Source organism: Schistocerca americana, chromosome X, assembly GCF_021461395.2.
Source record: "Schistocerca americana isolate TAMUIC-IGC-003095 chromosome X, iqSchAmer2.1, whole genome shotgun sequence".
NCBI classification, from domain to species: Eukaryota; Metazoa; Arthropoda; class Insecta; order Orthoptera; family Acrididae; genus Schistocerca; species Schistocerca americana.
Genome location: NC_060130.1, coordinates 934,061,150 through 934,077,874, shown reverse-complemented (window position 1 = coordinate 934,077,874; position 16,725 = coordinate 934,061,150). Strand labels below are relative to the sequence as shown.

Below are 16,725 nucleotides of genomic sequence, written 5' to 3'. Positions count from 1 at the left end.
TGAGGTTTCTGGGCCTCATTGCTGACTCCAAATTGTCGTGGTTGCTGCACCTGAGGGACCTGAAAGCCATGACCCTGAAAGCATTGAGCATCATAAAATGCCTTAGCCACAGGTCTTGGGGAGCGAACAGGGTGCATCTGCTCCAGTTTTATAGGGTTGCATGTGTTTGCGGCTAGATTATGGGTGCACAGTGTATGGATTGGTGAGGCCTTGGTATTTGAAGATCGATGACGCTGTCCACCGTGAGGGAATTTGGCAGCCCGTACGAAGTCTCTTTGCTGTGGCTGGTGAACCACTGATTACAATTCGGCAGCAATTCCTCATGGTGCATCAGGCATGTAAGTTCCCCACAGCTCCAAATACACCCACATACCATAATGTTGCTCATCACCCTGTGGAAAGCCTTTTCTCCCATTGTCCATGAGCAGCAAAGCCATTTGGGATCCATGTGTGGCATGTGCTGGAGTCACTTGGAATTGAGCATGTCCAGCCTCAAAGCTAGGATGCTAACCACCTGCCACTCTGGTTACCACAGAGGCCTAGAGTCATTATGGATTTAGTGCAGTGCAGGAGAGACTGCACTCCTGCATCTGTTTTAATGCCATTTTTTCTGGCATTTTATATAAGCACCACAACTATGTAGCTGTCTTTACAGATGGAACTAAACAGGAGGACTCTGTTGGTTGCTCTGTTATTATCCGAGATTGTGTCCTCAAGGTCTGTCTGCCTCAAGACTTTGTTGTCTTTGATGCAGCATTATATGTGATCTTGTGAGCACTGGAGCAGATGATATGTTCTTCCAGTGCTAAATTTCTTGTCTGCTCCAATTCCTTGAGTGCTCTTCGCTCTCTACAATGTTTGTACCCGGCAGATAAAGTAGTTCCCTAATATCCAGGATGCCCTCATCCAACTACAATGACTGAGGAATGAGGTGTCATTCTGCTGGGTATATGTGCACATGGGCATTGTGGGGAATGAAAGGGTGGCTCTAGCAGCTAAGGAGGCATGTCATGATCCTCAGTTATTTCAGTGTGCTGCCCACCTGCATGCTACAGCCTTGCTGTTGAGATCCAGAGTCTTGTGCTGGTGGGAGGATGAGTAGCTGGAAGTGATAGACAATAAGCTCTGCCTAGTAAAGCGCACAACATGGCTGTGGCATACCTACATTCTGATAGGATGATGTCGCCTTACCTGTTTCGCATGAGCCACAACCCTAGGACACATGGTATCTTGCTCCGATGAGAGGAGCCTCCAATGTGTGGTGCTTGTGGTACACAGGTCACTATGTGCCATATTTTATTGGAGTGTGTTTTATTTTCCAACCAGAAGGCTGTCACAGATTTGCCAACAGATCTGCCCTCTATTTTAATTAACGCTCAAATGAATGTGGTTCAAAATTTAAAGTTTTTTGAATTGTCCAATATTTTTCCCAAGATTTTAGGGAGACAGTCTTAGGGTGACTGGCTCATTCATGTTTTTTGTAAGTGGTCAGCTAGCAATATTTCCCTTTACCTTTCTTTTAGCTCCTTTGTTGTTTTACTTGTGGTTTAGGCTCAGATATGGCTGCTTTTACTATTTTTCTGTTGTTTTAGCGCTTATGAGATGGAGTGATTGTGTGGTCCATTTGAGTGCATGGGTGTGCCACAATTTTAGAGGTTTTCTTCACATTTGCTTGTTTCAATGAGTGTAAGGGCGCTGATAACCTCACCGCTGAGCACCCATAAGCTCCAAAGACACACACACACACACACACACACACACACACACACACACAAATATATATATGCAGACTGTAGTTGACCAACTTGTAGCTCCAATTGTTGCCCAGAGATGCCACTCCAAACACCAATTAAAAATGGAGCAGGGTGGAGAAAAACTGTGTCACGAAATTTTAACCCTGGATAGGTGATGCCAGTAGGAACCAAAATTTCTAATGTTGTGTAGATCAGCAACACACAATTTTTAATCCATGGAAACTTGGTGTCACTCAATCCAATTGGCTGCAGGATTGTCCTGTTGCTGGATGCTCTGGACAGTGCATGACCGCAAATGCTTTTCCTGCTGGAGATCGCGATGTATCCAAGATGGCCTCCATGCTCAGTGGTAGTGTGCCAGCCTTCCACTCTGGGGGCCTGGGGGCGAATCCTCTGAGGTCCTGACACATCCACTGTTAGTTTCATGATAAGATGTACTGGGAACAAACTCATACAGAAAGTCTTTTACAAATTGTGTCTGCCCTGAAAAGGGCCTTTTTTGTTGCTAGGACATTGTTTACTTAAAGCAGGTGCTCAAACTGGCGACCATCTGACATGACACAAGGTTGGTAACGTCGAACAGTGTTTTGCCGAACTCATTCAAATATCTCTGGTATTACCCTGATGTGATTGGCAGTATATTGAATGCAATCCATTAACTGCTCTTCTTTTCTGGGTGGTTCGCGTCAACCTATGAACAGCAACAGGGGCAATCCCACAGCCAATCAAAGCACGTGGTGCCAAGTTTCCTAGTTTAAAAATGGTGCATTGTTGACCTATGCAATATTAGTAATTTTGGTTCCTACTGGCATCAGATATCCAGGGTTAAAATTTTGTGACACATTTTTTCTCCACCCTGTGTATTGTACACTCATGATGTTACAGTTATAAGCTATACACACAAACCTTACTTACAAACAAAATTCCCCACCCCCGGTAATGTATGTTATGGAAAATGCCTTGGTATTCCTAGGGTTAAAATTCAAAGTCCATTCTAGAACATATTTGTAGTTAATAACGTTTGTATTCTATAAAATGAGAAGTGCAGGTAAATCTCTGCATAGCTACTGCAGACTACATCCATTTGAACCTGTTTACTGTTAAACATTGGTGTCCCTCCCAAGTTTCACCCTCCCTGCCCACTGCCCTCCACCCCTCCCTTCCTCAAACACATGTATTTCCCTTCATTACCAAATTAATTATTCCTTGATGCCTCAGGATGTCTTCCATCAACCTATCCCTTCTTTTAGTCAAGTTATTTACCAGTGTGAACGGATCACTGATTGAGCAGTTCATATTTTGTTTTGTTTTATTATGTAGATTAGTGCTTAGAAGTCTCACATGTGTTCTATTAATGTTATTGCTATGCCTCAAAAGTTTTAAAATAACTAAAGTTCATTAACTGGTGTTACCATACTCTCATTAGATGTCCAATATATATGTTGCCATTTGCACAGAAGTTGTCTTTGAAGCAGGAAAAAAGATAATTGGTTGAAGAGAAAGACAAAGTGGGGAACTGAAAATTGAGCTTTGTGAAAGAAGAAAAAGATACATTGAGGATAGTTGCAGTTGATGAACCCGGAAAAGCACTAATAGTGCTGTAGTATGACCAGCTGATCATAATATTAAAAGGATCAGTTAAATAAAATTAGAATGTATTGAGCATTTTTTTAAATCATCTTATATTGTGAAGCATTTCCATCTGATCAGATGACAGTTACATCAGCATTATGCCTGAATGGTGTAACTCTGAGGCACGCTACTTCATGTATGGCTATGAAAGAAGGCCACTATTACAGTTGGAATACTGAGAAGAGTGTGTGTGTGTTTTTGTTTTAAACAAGCAATATTTAACATACTCTTTACATAGCAGTAAAAATGGAAAGATTCACAAACAGGATAAATATCTTGTTTGTATCTTCTCCACATAATAATGACAATATCATAGCCTAGTTATTATCATGTCTACTAGGCAGGTTAGAAAAACAATTCATTCCAAACACATGATTTCTTTCAGATCTTCGGTGGATGGATCACTCATGCATATCAAGCAAGAGGCCTTGCAGACACCATCTATGAATCCTGACAATGATGGTCTTGTCCATTTAATCAAGAGGGAGATAATGGAGCATGGAATAGATGCTGAAGAGGTGGAGGAAGTTGGGGAGGAGCGAGATTTTGTACCTGGAGCTACAGTGGGGATGCAGCTGGATCATGGACATGAATCTGAAGAGCCAGACGAGATGGCTGAAGACTTATCTATGGTTCCAGATGTGTCTGAAGAAAATCTGGAAGCATAGTTGAGAAAATCGCATCCTGATTTTAATCATATCCACTTTTTAATGTGAATGATACTGTTAACAAAAAAGTAAATGTATCGTGTATGGCCACAAATGTGGTGCAATGAATTTGAAAGACAGTGCAGGAGTTAATTCATATCTGTGCGGAAAAAACGATTATTTCAAAAACACTCGTGTTGTATATTAAAACAAAATGTCCGTATCAAAATGAAAAAAAAAAAAAAAAACTATAGATTATTTCCTGGCTGTGTGAGTAAACGTTATGTGTGCAAGTATGTGTGCCAATGAAGAAATATGTACAAAATTAATTAAGAGCACTGTATGTATGTGAAACAACAATTGTGTATAAAGCACAGCTTATATATGTTATACAGAAAACTTGTTTGTCACAATGTATTGTTCTAGCAGTGTCACAGGCAGCTGACTAAAAAACATGAATCACATATTCCTCAGACTGATTATACAAGAAAGAGACAGAAAGTATGAGTATTTCATAAAACTGTCTATACACAAACAACTGCAATACACAACTTGATCATGCAGTATGTTGACTGCTAATGTGAGATATGAGATACTGAATAATGAGTCTCTTCCATGTTTGAATGTATGAATTTAGTGTTTCTTCTTACATGAAAACTGTTTTTATTTAATCAGTTGTATGTGAAAGCACATAAATTCTGTGTATTGTTCAGTATCTTACACATCAAGGCAATCAGAATAAAAATTACTATTACAGTTTTAATAAGTAGGTTTAAGGAACATTTTGTTAAAAATTAAATGTTTAATGACATATTGTATGGAATAGCTCAGGATATGACTACATTTGCTTAAATTACAAAACAATATTTTCAAATTATCAGAATTTAAATGTTGTAAGTACCACTATTTGAGTCCCATTATTCTTATAGATGACAATATCTTTCAAAGTACTAGCAGTGCTTTCACATTGTCTATTTTGAGTTTATTAAGTTCAGTTAATATGGGACAAGCTCTTTCTGAAAATTTTAATATGCATTTCTGGTTTGGAATTTCTATGAATTATGTGAATCAGCAGGAAATGAAACGGATTGTACATGAAGACATGGAGTTCTGACTCCTATGGTTTACATGTATAAGCATTGTTTTTAGCAGCACCACAGTGAATGTTTAACAGATGGCTTTACTGTGTTAATAACTTAACACAACATATTAACATGGAGCAGGAAAGCAGAAGTCTGTCTGTCTTTCTCTCATGCTTTTGATGCTGTGCCATGAGTGAAGAGAGAGAGAGAGAGAGAGAGAGAGAGAGAGAGAGAGAGAGGGGGGGGGGGGGAGAGAAAGGTAGGGAGGGGAAGGATTTTGTCTAAAGTATTGTTTATATATTAAATGCTGTCTAAGAAATCTGTTATATGTGATGTTTTATCAACTGCAAATTCATTTATGTTTCATATGTATGGATGTGTAGGTAAGAAATTATGTTTATTTGTCAGCATCAACAAAACCAGTGCTACTGCATTACGAGTAACATACAAATCTGCTGCTGACAATGAAAATGTGTAGAAGTATTTGAAAACCTTATCAGATTCTGAACACTTCCTTTAAAAAAAAAAAGAAGAAATAAGAGCATTTAGAAAGTATTTTTTCTGATCTACATTCTCTATTTTTAATCATAGTAAGACCCACGAATAAACTTCACCAGAATTATATTATTAATTGATGATAACAAGAACCTCAAATCAGTGGCTACTGCAGATGAATTTTTTTGATGATAGCAAACCAAATGACAGTAATTATCTTCTTACAAACAATGTTCTACACAATAATAAAAGCTTTTTCCAAATGCAAAACAGCATAGGAGTGAGAAAAAGTGGAATTATTTTATAACATAAAAAATATTGATTTTGTTCAGGATCATTTATGGATTACTTGTAGTTGCTACTTTGTAGTGATATCAGTAATTTATTTTCTGTATACAGCTACATACACTTCCTGAGGTTTTCGGCTGCCATTAGTACTGGTTGCTTTTTCATCCACTGTTACAAGTGAAGATTGAGCTTCATAGTAGTTACTTTGTATAAGTCATTAACCTGTACATAAAAAGTCTGTACATTGATAAAACTTATAATTTGTGAAGGTGGAACTGTGTCATCTACACACGATTGTAATTCTGCATTTTAGTTTTAATAATGGCAGAGATCAGGTATGTTAGGATACAGTCTACATTATTTATTGCTCTGTGTGTCAAATGAATTTTGACATGGTGTTTACAAAGACCCGAAACAATATAATAATATTTTATGAGACTTCCTCCATTATTAGCAGGGCAGTCAGCATCAAACAGGAAAACAATTTTCTCATAAACCAACTTATTCTATAATTCTCTGGTGTAAATTGTCAGATTATGCACAATTTGGAAATAATTGCATAACTCATTGTGGTTTCCATTATGAGAAAAATATTAGGGATGGAATATTTTTGCCATACACGTAAGTTTTCTTTACATCTTTCATCAAAAGATTGTCCTCATACAATCCAACTCCAATTATACATTAACTGTGATGATGTTTTCTTCCCAACATTGGTTTATTCACTAAACTTACAAAAGAAATACACATATTTATTTACAAATATTTTTACAAGGTTTATCATAATTAATAGCAAAAACTGGAATGAGTGAAAATGTATGGTAATAGAATAAAAAATGTTCCAGTAAACATGGGTCTGCAAATGACCAGAGGATGCAAGATAACTGTAAATGAGTGATTAAGAGTCATCACTGATGTCAGTATTGTCCTAGTTTGCTCTGATTTAATTTAAATGTTCTCTTTTTTGATCAGGTCCTCATTTAAGTAGGTTCAAATTTCCTACATGATCTACATTTACCAGAAATAGAATGCAATAATGCTGTAGGATTTATGTGTTGCAATTTACTGTACATTCATTACCAGAAATAGAATGCAATACTGCTGTAGCATTTATGTGTTGCAATTTACTTTACATTCATGTCTTTTACAGGAGGTGTTTCACATGTTGTCCTTGCATTTGGATGAAATATTGCACTTGTATTTGCAAAGTGTTACGAATTCTTTCAAACACCCCTGGAACATCTCATAAACCTTGACAAGACTGTACAGTTTGCTGCTCCAATTCTTCAACTGTTTCAACAGATGTGTTGTAAATTCTGAGATGATCCCAAACAGAAAAATCTAGAAGACTGAGGTCAGGTGATATTGGAGGCCAAGGTAAATGCCCTGCTCAACCCTTCCATCTTAGGCCATGTTGATGCTTTAGATTTCATCCTGCATCAGCAACAAAATGTTCTGGTACCCCAATATGCATCCACCATATTGGCCAACCATGAGACACAGATGAAATTTCAGCACTATTAGATGGGCACTTAATCAAGAAGTTTACATTTCAAATACCTATGCATATACTAACAAGGACAATATTTCACATTGGAATCAGTGAGGGTTTTAACCCCAAATTCATAATTACCTTGCTTTTGTTTGTGGGCCCATGTTTACTGAGATATTCTTGCTTCTAGTGTTGTATACTTTTGCTGATGTCAGTTTTCACTATTAACAATGATTTCATCCTGTATAATCCCCACATATTAAAGTCATTCTGGCATAAATCCATAGGAGATTTTGAACATATGTGAGAAAGTGACTGCCCATGAAAGACCATCAAATCCTCATAGGGTAAACTTGTACTCATTTCAAAGAAGCAGAATGGTATTTAATAATAGGTGTGTGAGTGTCATATCTCACTTTTCTCTCTCAGCTAAAACACAAAGTTAAATATTATTTGAATGGATGTGAACTACTATTTTACAACAGTGGCATAAATCAGTACTGATGTGTCTTTTCCATTGAATGCAACCTTTCAGAAAAACATTATGTATCAGTGCTGCATGGTACTAGTTCCTTCTCATTTGTCTGGACTAACTTTCTGTTTTCTGTGAAGGGATACTGACAGGGCCTCATATATGTTGACAGTCATCGTAAGTGATGATATGAACCTTTTCCCTGTTTTTTTTTTTCTTAATATATTCTGTTTATGTGGTGTGTAGGTGGAGTTATATCAAACAGATGCTAATAACAATAATAATAATAATAATAATAATAATGGATGATGCCAAACACATAGTAAATTTGATGGCATTGAGCCACAGTCATGGAATACTTTTTAAAAGAAGAAACCACCAGTTGAGTGTTTATTATTATATTTATCTTTTGTAATGTCCTTATTTCGGCTTTTATGCCATTATCAAGTACAATGCTAAAGGTCATTAGATCTTTATTAAGTTATATTTGTTAAGGCAGTCCAAAGCAGTTAAACAAGGGTAACACATGTCTTTAAGATGTGACTAATTCTTTGACAGTCACATCTGCAAGATGTGTTATCCTTGTTTACCTTCTTTGGACTGCCTTAACAAATATGATTTAATAATGGCCTAACAACCTTTAGCATTGTACTTCATAATGGCATCAAAGCCAAAATATGGATAGTACAAAAGATAAATATAATAATACACAGTCAGATGGTGGTTTCATCTTTTAAAACCATAATAGAGTGATCACAGTAATAAATGCAACAGTAAAGTGGGTTAGCCATTGAAATGACAACATTACACTACAATTGTTTAAATGCTTGGGAATGGGTGAGCAGCTAGCTATAGTTGGTTTCCTTATTTAAATGCATATGCAGGAAGGCCCCATACAAGTAGTGGAAGTTTATTAAACAGTTTATGTCGTATTAGTGAACAGATGTTATTTGATCTGGAAGATAGGTGGTGTATAGGGTAAAAATTCAGTTCTCCAAACATCACCTCTTATGTTCAGTTTTCTGCAGTAATTTTATGCTAAGTCATAGGTATTAGATTCAATGACTATAAGTTTATCCTCCATAAACAGAAAATATCAGACTGATGCTCCAAGGCAAAAGCAATTTAATGATAAATTCTCTATTATTTACTGCTTCTCCTACTGTTGTTGGTAATGCTGGTAGCTACTGTTGTTCGATGTTCTGTTGCTGCTGTTGAGGATGTTATTTTATTTCATATGATTTTATTGTTTTCACTTTCTCTGATGCTGACAGAGCATCCACAACAAGTGTTGATACTCATGTTGACACTGCTTGTTTCTTTTTTTCTGGATCAGCTAACAGTGCAAGTTTTATATCAGCAGCCAGTGAAGGCCTTGTTTCATGCTTGTGTGGTTCTGTTGCTGATCATTTTAACAACAAATGGCTAAGACTGTTATTTCACTTGTTTGCAAACTGCTCAGGGGGCATTCTATGTGATATCCAGTGTTAACAGTAAACATTATTTTGGATTTAATTGTATACAAAATGTTGTTTGAAGTGTAAGATTGTGTGCTCAGGGGGTTGAACACCTTCAGCTTATTCTGATGGACTATTTAGGTGAAAGATATTTATTGAAAGTTACAGTTAGATCTTTCAGAAAAGACGGTAAGATTACTGTATAATGGGACTGTGAATGCAGTGCAACACAGCACATTGCTTACTGAGACTGTGCTGGTAATATTGCTGTCACTAACAGTAAATATTCTTAAACTGAATGCTGCACCAAAGTACTTTGAGGTTGCCCTGTCAATTGGATATGAAAACCTACACATTCAGTAACATTTTGTTTGTAATGAGAGCCATAGTGATATTTTTTGTTGATCCTTGACAACACATGGAATACTCTCTAAGCAAACTTTGTTTTGAGAGACCAAACCTGCATGCCACAAAAATAAAATTGAAAATATCTTAGAGGCATTAGGGAAAAGGCTCTGATGACCCTCAAGAGGGACACTTTATTTACATTGTGTGCCACATAACTCTTTCACCTCCAATTTCTTTTCACTGTTCTTACACAGAAAAATAGTGTGTGTGTGCGTGTGTGTGTGTGTGTGTGTGTGTGTGTGTTGAAATCATTTCTAATTGATCTGTATATTTCATTACTATTATATTCACATAAATGTAACTGCTGTTTCTAATTTTCACCTCTTCTACTTCAAAATATGCTTATTCCAATCATCAATAAACAATAATAATATTACAGTTGCCACATTATGTATCATTTCCTTTCAAATATATGAGTTCTGTTGCTTCATATTGGCTAGTACACAGTGTTTTGAAAAAGAGTTCTTCTCCAAATTTTTGAGACTTCCAAAACTCTGCAATGGTCTGTTTAAGTAAATAAAACAGCTCAATCTCAGATATTACATGACTACTGAAAAGTGATACAGAAGTACATTGAAATCCATGTATCAGAGTAAATCAACAGCTTCAATAGAATTTCAATAGAAATGTTGGATGAGTTATATCCTGGTCTTTTACAATCATTTTTCAAGAGACTTAAGAAACTGCAGAATAATGTAATTTACATACAATGAGTTTTCAGCTGTAAATGTACCCTCTATGATAACATATTCAAAAATATATAAATTTAATACATTTTTTTCTGAATCACAAATGGCTTTAGGTAACATAGTTAATGTAGAGTTCCATTGCTTCAGTAGCTTCACATCAGCTTTTTTCTAATTTGTTAGTGATGATAACATCTTAATGCATGCTGCTTCAGCAGACTGAGTAGTGGATTATGGAACTTTTAGCTATAAGATATGATGAAATCACATTTTCTTACATCTTCTCAAACCTTTTCCTACCTTTTTTATGACAGAAAACTTATCGGATACCAAAATGATGTCTTGATTATGTGGGTGATGGATGACATGTCAGATCAGGTTTTGGATTCTAATATTATTAATTCCTTGTGGAACACACTTTTTCTGCAGCATTTACATCAATCCATGGATTTATGGTTAATTAACATTATTATTGATCAAAATTAATCTGTTCAGCACATTATCATTCTGTGGCTCTGTACATAAATAAATATTGACTTCCCACCTACCCAAATGTAATTTGGATAAAGCATTATTTTTTCTGTTACATAAATGGTAAAATTATCCTAATTTCTTCAATTAGGTAATCTTATTTATATGAAAAAGAAAACAGTAGCTATTAGTTTGCTTCTCTATGTCATATTTGGTACAATCCCTACCAGAGTAATCATTTTGTGTAATTACTAAATTCTACATTGCCACCATCCTATATTCTTTTAATTTTCAAATAGCCGCTATCTGTCTGCTCACTATTGTCTTTGCTGGATTTAACAACATTGTTACTACCATGTGATTTATTCACAATGTTAACCTCTTGCATGTGCATAATTATCATGTCAATTTAATTTACACACCTAAGTAAACCTTCTTTCAGTGTACAAGTGAAATTATGACACATTGACACATTTGTTTAAAGAAGGTTATCAGTGTGACGATAAGAAATGAAATGTGCTCTATGAAAAGTTGACACTGTGTGGTGCTGAAAGATAAAAAAAATGCCCAAAGAAATTTCAAATTGGAAGATGCAGATTAGAAGTACTTGCCAAGAAAAACTGTTATGGATACATTGATCTAAAGAGGCATCACATATTTCCATTTGTTGCCAACTAGTGTTTAGATGGACTTTTAGTGTTGAAGAGAGGGAGTGAGTGTAAAAGTCAGTCCACAGATGTGGTTACAAGGCTCTTGGCAGTGCTATGAATGCCATATTGTGAATACAATGAACAGAACAAAAAAATAGGCCAAACAGATATATAAAATTACTTCAATGACAGTAAAATGGATGAAACTGTAATAACAATGAAAGTCTGGAGGAAATTATGTAGTGAGGATGACTTGTGAATATGATGTGATATTGTTTTTTCCCTCCCGCTTACAGTTCTCAACACCAAAAAATCCTTTCATTCTCAAATGCTTAACAAGAATGTATAATTTATTAGTTGATGTGTGGAAATCACAATAGGGTCAAGTAGTCTCGTTTCTTGTGTACTGCATATTTCTACCATTACACACACTGCCCTGATAGCTGATAATTCATCCTTCTTTTAGTAATCTCATTATGATTTATTGAGGAAGTAAAGTTATATTCTCATATTGGTTCTACATGTAAAGTTTATTTGGCATTACATTTGCCCAATTACATTGTGTAAGCTTCTGCACCCAGTAAGCTCCTTGTTACTTGTAGCATTTTCTTTCCTTTTATGTGTGTTACTGAATAATTCATTGTATTTTCATATTTTTGTTTCTTTCTACCATCCTATATGTGCTATCATTTCTTTAATTGTTTGTTAACAGTCTGTATTCACAAGTGCGTGTTTGCATTTGTTTTCCCATTTTCATTAGTCCATATTTGCCAATTTTCTCCAGAATACTTAGTCATTAAGAAAATTACTTTATTTATTACACAGAAGAAAAAAAACACATTTTCTACAGTTTTAAACTTGCAGATCAAATTAACAGTTCATATATGATGTGGATATACTCCTGCTAAACAAGGGCCATGCTCTGCTATTTGAATAAATGTGTAATAATAAATGAAAATTCAGACTATAACTAAAAGGAAAATAATTGAAAGTAGCAGGATTAGGAGGTCAGGTAACTTACATGAGAACATTAAAGCACATGCAGGTGATTTGTACAGCCTGTTAAATAGTTCTGTTCCTAAGGACATACTCACTGTGAGGAAACAGAGGTCAGTCTACTTTCAGAAGTTCATTAAATTAGTAATTTTCCATTTTGATATGACGAAAAATAAAAAACTTGAAAATAAGATAGATGAGGAAATACTGAAGCAATGAATTTAGATGCAAGTGTTAGTACAATTCAGAATAGCTTTGACTTCCAGTGTTTATGATGAGCTGCCTCATACCTGCATGTCTTGCAAGTTTTTTTTTCCTTCATGTGTAAATGAAGTAGTATATAAATAGAGGTAAGAAGCAGACATACGACACAACTATTTGCAAATAACACAAAACGATATACTCACAGTTAAAAAAAAAAAATGCTAAGGAAACAGAACAATCAGAAGCATTTAGTTATATATTTCATTTTTTGAAAATCACATGAAAGAGTATAATTAAGCTTACTATCAGTTTTATTTAAAATGAAAATGTATGAATCAGTGTACTTGTTGTACAAGAAAAAAGTAAGAATTATTCATTGTGCACATTGAAACAGAAACAGGAAGGATGCAAAATTTATTTGTTTATTTAAACACACACACACACATACACACACATGAGGGAGGAACAGACTGATGTGCTCCCTTCTGATTTTGACCCCATCTGTTTATGTCTTCTGGGTGCAATCATTTTGTCTAATTAACATTCATCAAAAAAGTTGTATATACATTTTATTTGGGCATTATTGTACATGCCATGCAATTTATTCTGATATGAGATTCATAGTCATGGATTTAGTTTTCATCACTTACTGACTGCCTTGATTCCTATTACAATGACAGTATGAAATTTTATTGGAAGAAAAGTTATTCTTAGTTATAAATAACCAGTGTTTTGGGGACACTAATTGATAGTGGAAAGTAAGACCAACTTTAGACGTGGAAAGAGAATACTGGTCATTAAAAATGTTACCTGATGTCAACTTTCTACTCATATCATTCCACAGTTATGCTAGCATAACAATTATCAAACTATATTTTTGTTTATTTTATCCCTTTTTTTGTAGACGTAGCTTTTATCCTGTTTCAGTAACCTCTACCATGGCTGCTCACTTCTTCTTTAGTGTTTATTTATCTAAAATCTCATAATCTCTATGACTGTATGCAAGCATCTACCAGTAAAAATATAGTTCCCATTATTAAGTGTTCTTTTCATATATGTGTGTGTGTGTGTGTGTGTGTGTGTGTGAGAGAGAGAGAGAGAGAGAGAGAGAGAGAGAGAGAGAGAGAGAGAGAGAGTGTATGGATGATATTAGTACTGAGTATAGATCTGCATTCACTATTGTTCAAATATGGACCTTAGTTATCAGGGGCCTTTTGTAATTTTGTTATTGTGGATGATTGTGTGTTTAGTATACATTACATGGAAGTGTATCAAAAGGTATGTTACAAGGCATGGTGGTTGGTAGATGGGTACCATGTGCGCATATTGTGCTAATAAACTTATATTTGAAAACACTTGTCTTCTAACAATTCTGAAATGTGAAGAAGGATGTAAGCAGTTTTGACAGCACAAGCTAGGCAAGGAGTAAAGGAGACAATCTACATTACTGTTAGTAAACACTGGTTTAATTCTCTTACAGAAGGTGCTCAGTATGACCAATACCAAATTCGATACATTTTGTGTATTGCCTGATGATTTCCTGCTGAGCCCTTGGAAATATTCCCAGAATATCATGGATTACTCCAGCTGCTACTCATAGTGACTCGACCATGCTTTTCATGTGCCCACAGAAATGAAAATTCAGTGATGTCAGGTCCAGTGAGTGAGAGGGCACATTTATTGTGCCTCTGTGTCCCATCAGTATGTTGCCAAGGGTGTTAATCAAGTGGCCACATACCACACTGTCGAAGTGTGGTGGAGCACTATCCTGCTGGAACCCCATGTCATGTGAGATGTCCAAAGGCACCTTGACCAACAATCGGGTTAAGACCTGTCACAGAAACACAAGGTAATTTGGATCATCAACACATGTGGGCATGAGGTACGGACCTATGACGTGGTCATCAATGAGACCTGCCCACATCTTGACAGTAAAGCAACTGGTAAAGATACACTCATCAAGAAACAGGATACATTGTAGGGAGTGAGAACCCTGCCTACTTTGTTTGAGCAGCTGATGAGGAAAGTCTTCCTCAGTCATCACATGAGCCTTCTGGAGCTTATAAGGATTGAGGCTCATGTCATGCAGAATGTACCACACTGCTATGTAGTTCACATCCACAGTGTGTGCTACAGCTTGGGTTCTTGTCAAAAACTGGTCTGCAAAATACTGCCATACAACTTCTTCCTACTCTGGTGTATAGTTTGTCCACAGACACCCAATGTAGTGACCATTAGGACGTAAGCAGCCAGTTTCATGAAAATGCAACTCCAGTCTTGCATATATGGTGTAGGGTGGGTGATGCCTGGTGGGGTAATGTTCTTCGTAGAACCGTCAAGCCTCTCTTGCATTCCTTTGGGATTCCCCACACACAAGAAATATGTCAGTGTACTCTGCAGCTGTGTGAACAACTGCCATTGTTCATTCCCATTTTACAACAGCCACATGAATCATTAAAAACTATGTACAGTATGAAACTACAGACACAAAAGAGTACTGTTCTCTACCATTGTCTATGTAAGACTGTGGAGTGCTGTGTGTGTGATGTAATAAATGAAGCAGTACCACTGGTAAACACTCCTGACACATAGTACACACAGTATACTTTCTGCTGCTTGTCTGTGTGGTTTGTTTACCTACACCAACATTTCAGAGGCCCTAGCACATCAACAGTCTAAGAACAATGCAATTTACATTTCCTCCTTTACTCCTTATCTAGCTTGTGTGCTCCAGACTGTCTGCATCCTCCTCCACATTTCTGAGATGCTAGCTCACAGACTAAGCATTTTTGGACAAACGTTTATCAACAAAATATTCTCACATGGTAGCCATCTGCCAACCACAATGCCTTGTAACATAACTTTTGATAAACCGTGTAGCATGTGACTGCATGCACTAAATCCAGATATTATGTGGTTTATGACTCTTTGCACATATATATTTCTATAATGTCTTCACTGCTGATTCAATGTTAAAACATGTGGCTAATAGGAAAACTATTACAAAAATGGTGTGTTGAATGGAAGAAAGAGGGAAGAGGGACTGATAAGAGAGTAATTCATGCTTTTTTGAGTCCATGTTCTCTGCAGATAATTATTTTCTATTATTTTCTTAATTAATCTGATGTAACATATTGTGCCTCAGGATATGTATGATTTTTCTTTGTGTAAAAACTTATATTGTATTCCACGTGCTCTTACTTTAATCTTAGTAGAAACCACAATAAGTAAACAGCTATAAAAAATATGAGATGAAAATTCTCTCTGATAAAACCCCACAACCATAACAAATTATAAATTTAATTAAAATGATTTATTCACTAGCAATTAAGTTCATAAAATTTAATGTGGAAAATTTAATGTGGCATTAAAATGTCAGTTACAATTCACATAAATGATAAAGGCAGCAAACTGCAACTGGTATCTAACTAGTAACATTTGCATTTGTGTGACAAGTGTGTTACTCTCTCTACACATCAAAAATAATGTGGCATCTTGACAAAAAGCTTTTCATAAAGTGCATTATAAACACATTTTTCTTTTTGAATGTATGTTATCAGGGGATGAAAAATTTGTATGTGTTACATGATTTGTTTCATAAATAATTTACCATCATGCCCACTGTGGCTAAAAAAACTGAATTTTACAATTTTTATATGGAATAGTAAATTCCATTTTACACAAGTTTACATTAAAAGAGGTATAACTGTTTTTGTACTTGGGATCTCTAGAGAAATTGTGACAACTGCAGTAACTGTAAGGGACATGATGAACATTAATGTGCTAATGTATTGTTTGAAAATTCCGTTCATCTGTTCAGCAAAGTTCACTCTGACAAGAATTTGATGTAGTACAAGTGTCCCATTCAGCATGTCTATTGTGGAATTAGTTATTACATTTTGGAATTAGTAATTATATTTTTAGGTACACTTTTAGAAAAATGTAACTCCCGGAAAACAGCAATCACAACTGAAGTCTACCTGCTGATTTA

The 16,725-nt window shown here is 35.7% G+C and overlaps 1 protein-coding gene across 1 annotated transcript in view; it reads left to right on the top strand.

Moving 5' to 3' along the window:
* LOC124555068 (forkhead box protein P1) overlaps nucleotides 1-4,304 on the top strand; it is a 714,894-nt gene extending 710,590 nt beyond the window's left edge. Inside the window, exon 17 of the mRNA XM_047128852.1 lies at nucleotides 3,772-4,304. Coding sequence (XP_046984808.1) covers nucleotides 3,772-4,054 — 283 coding nt within the window. The 3' untranslated portion in view covers nucleotides 4,055-4,304. The remainder of the gene's footprint in view (nucleotides 1-3,771) is intronic.
* Nucleotides 4,305-16,725: the final 12,421 nt, after the last annotated feature.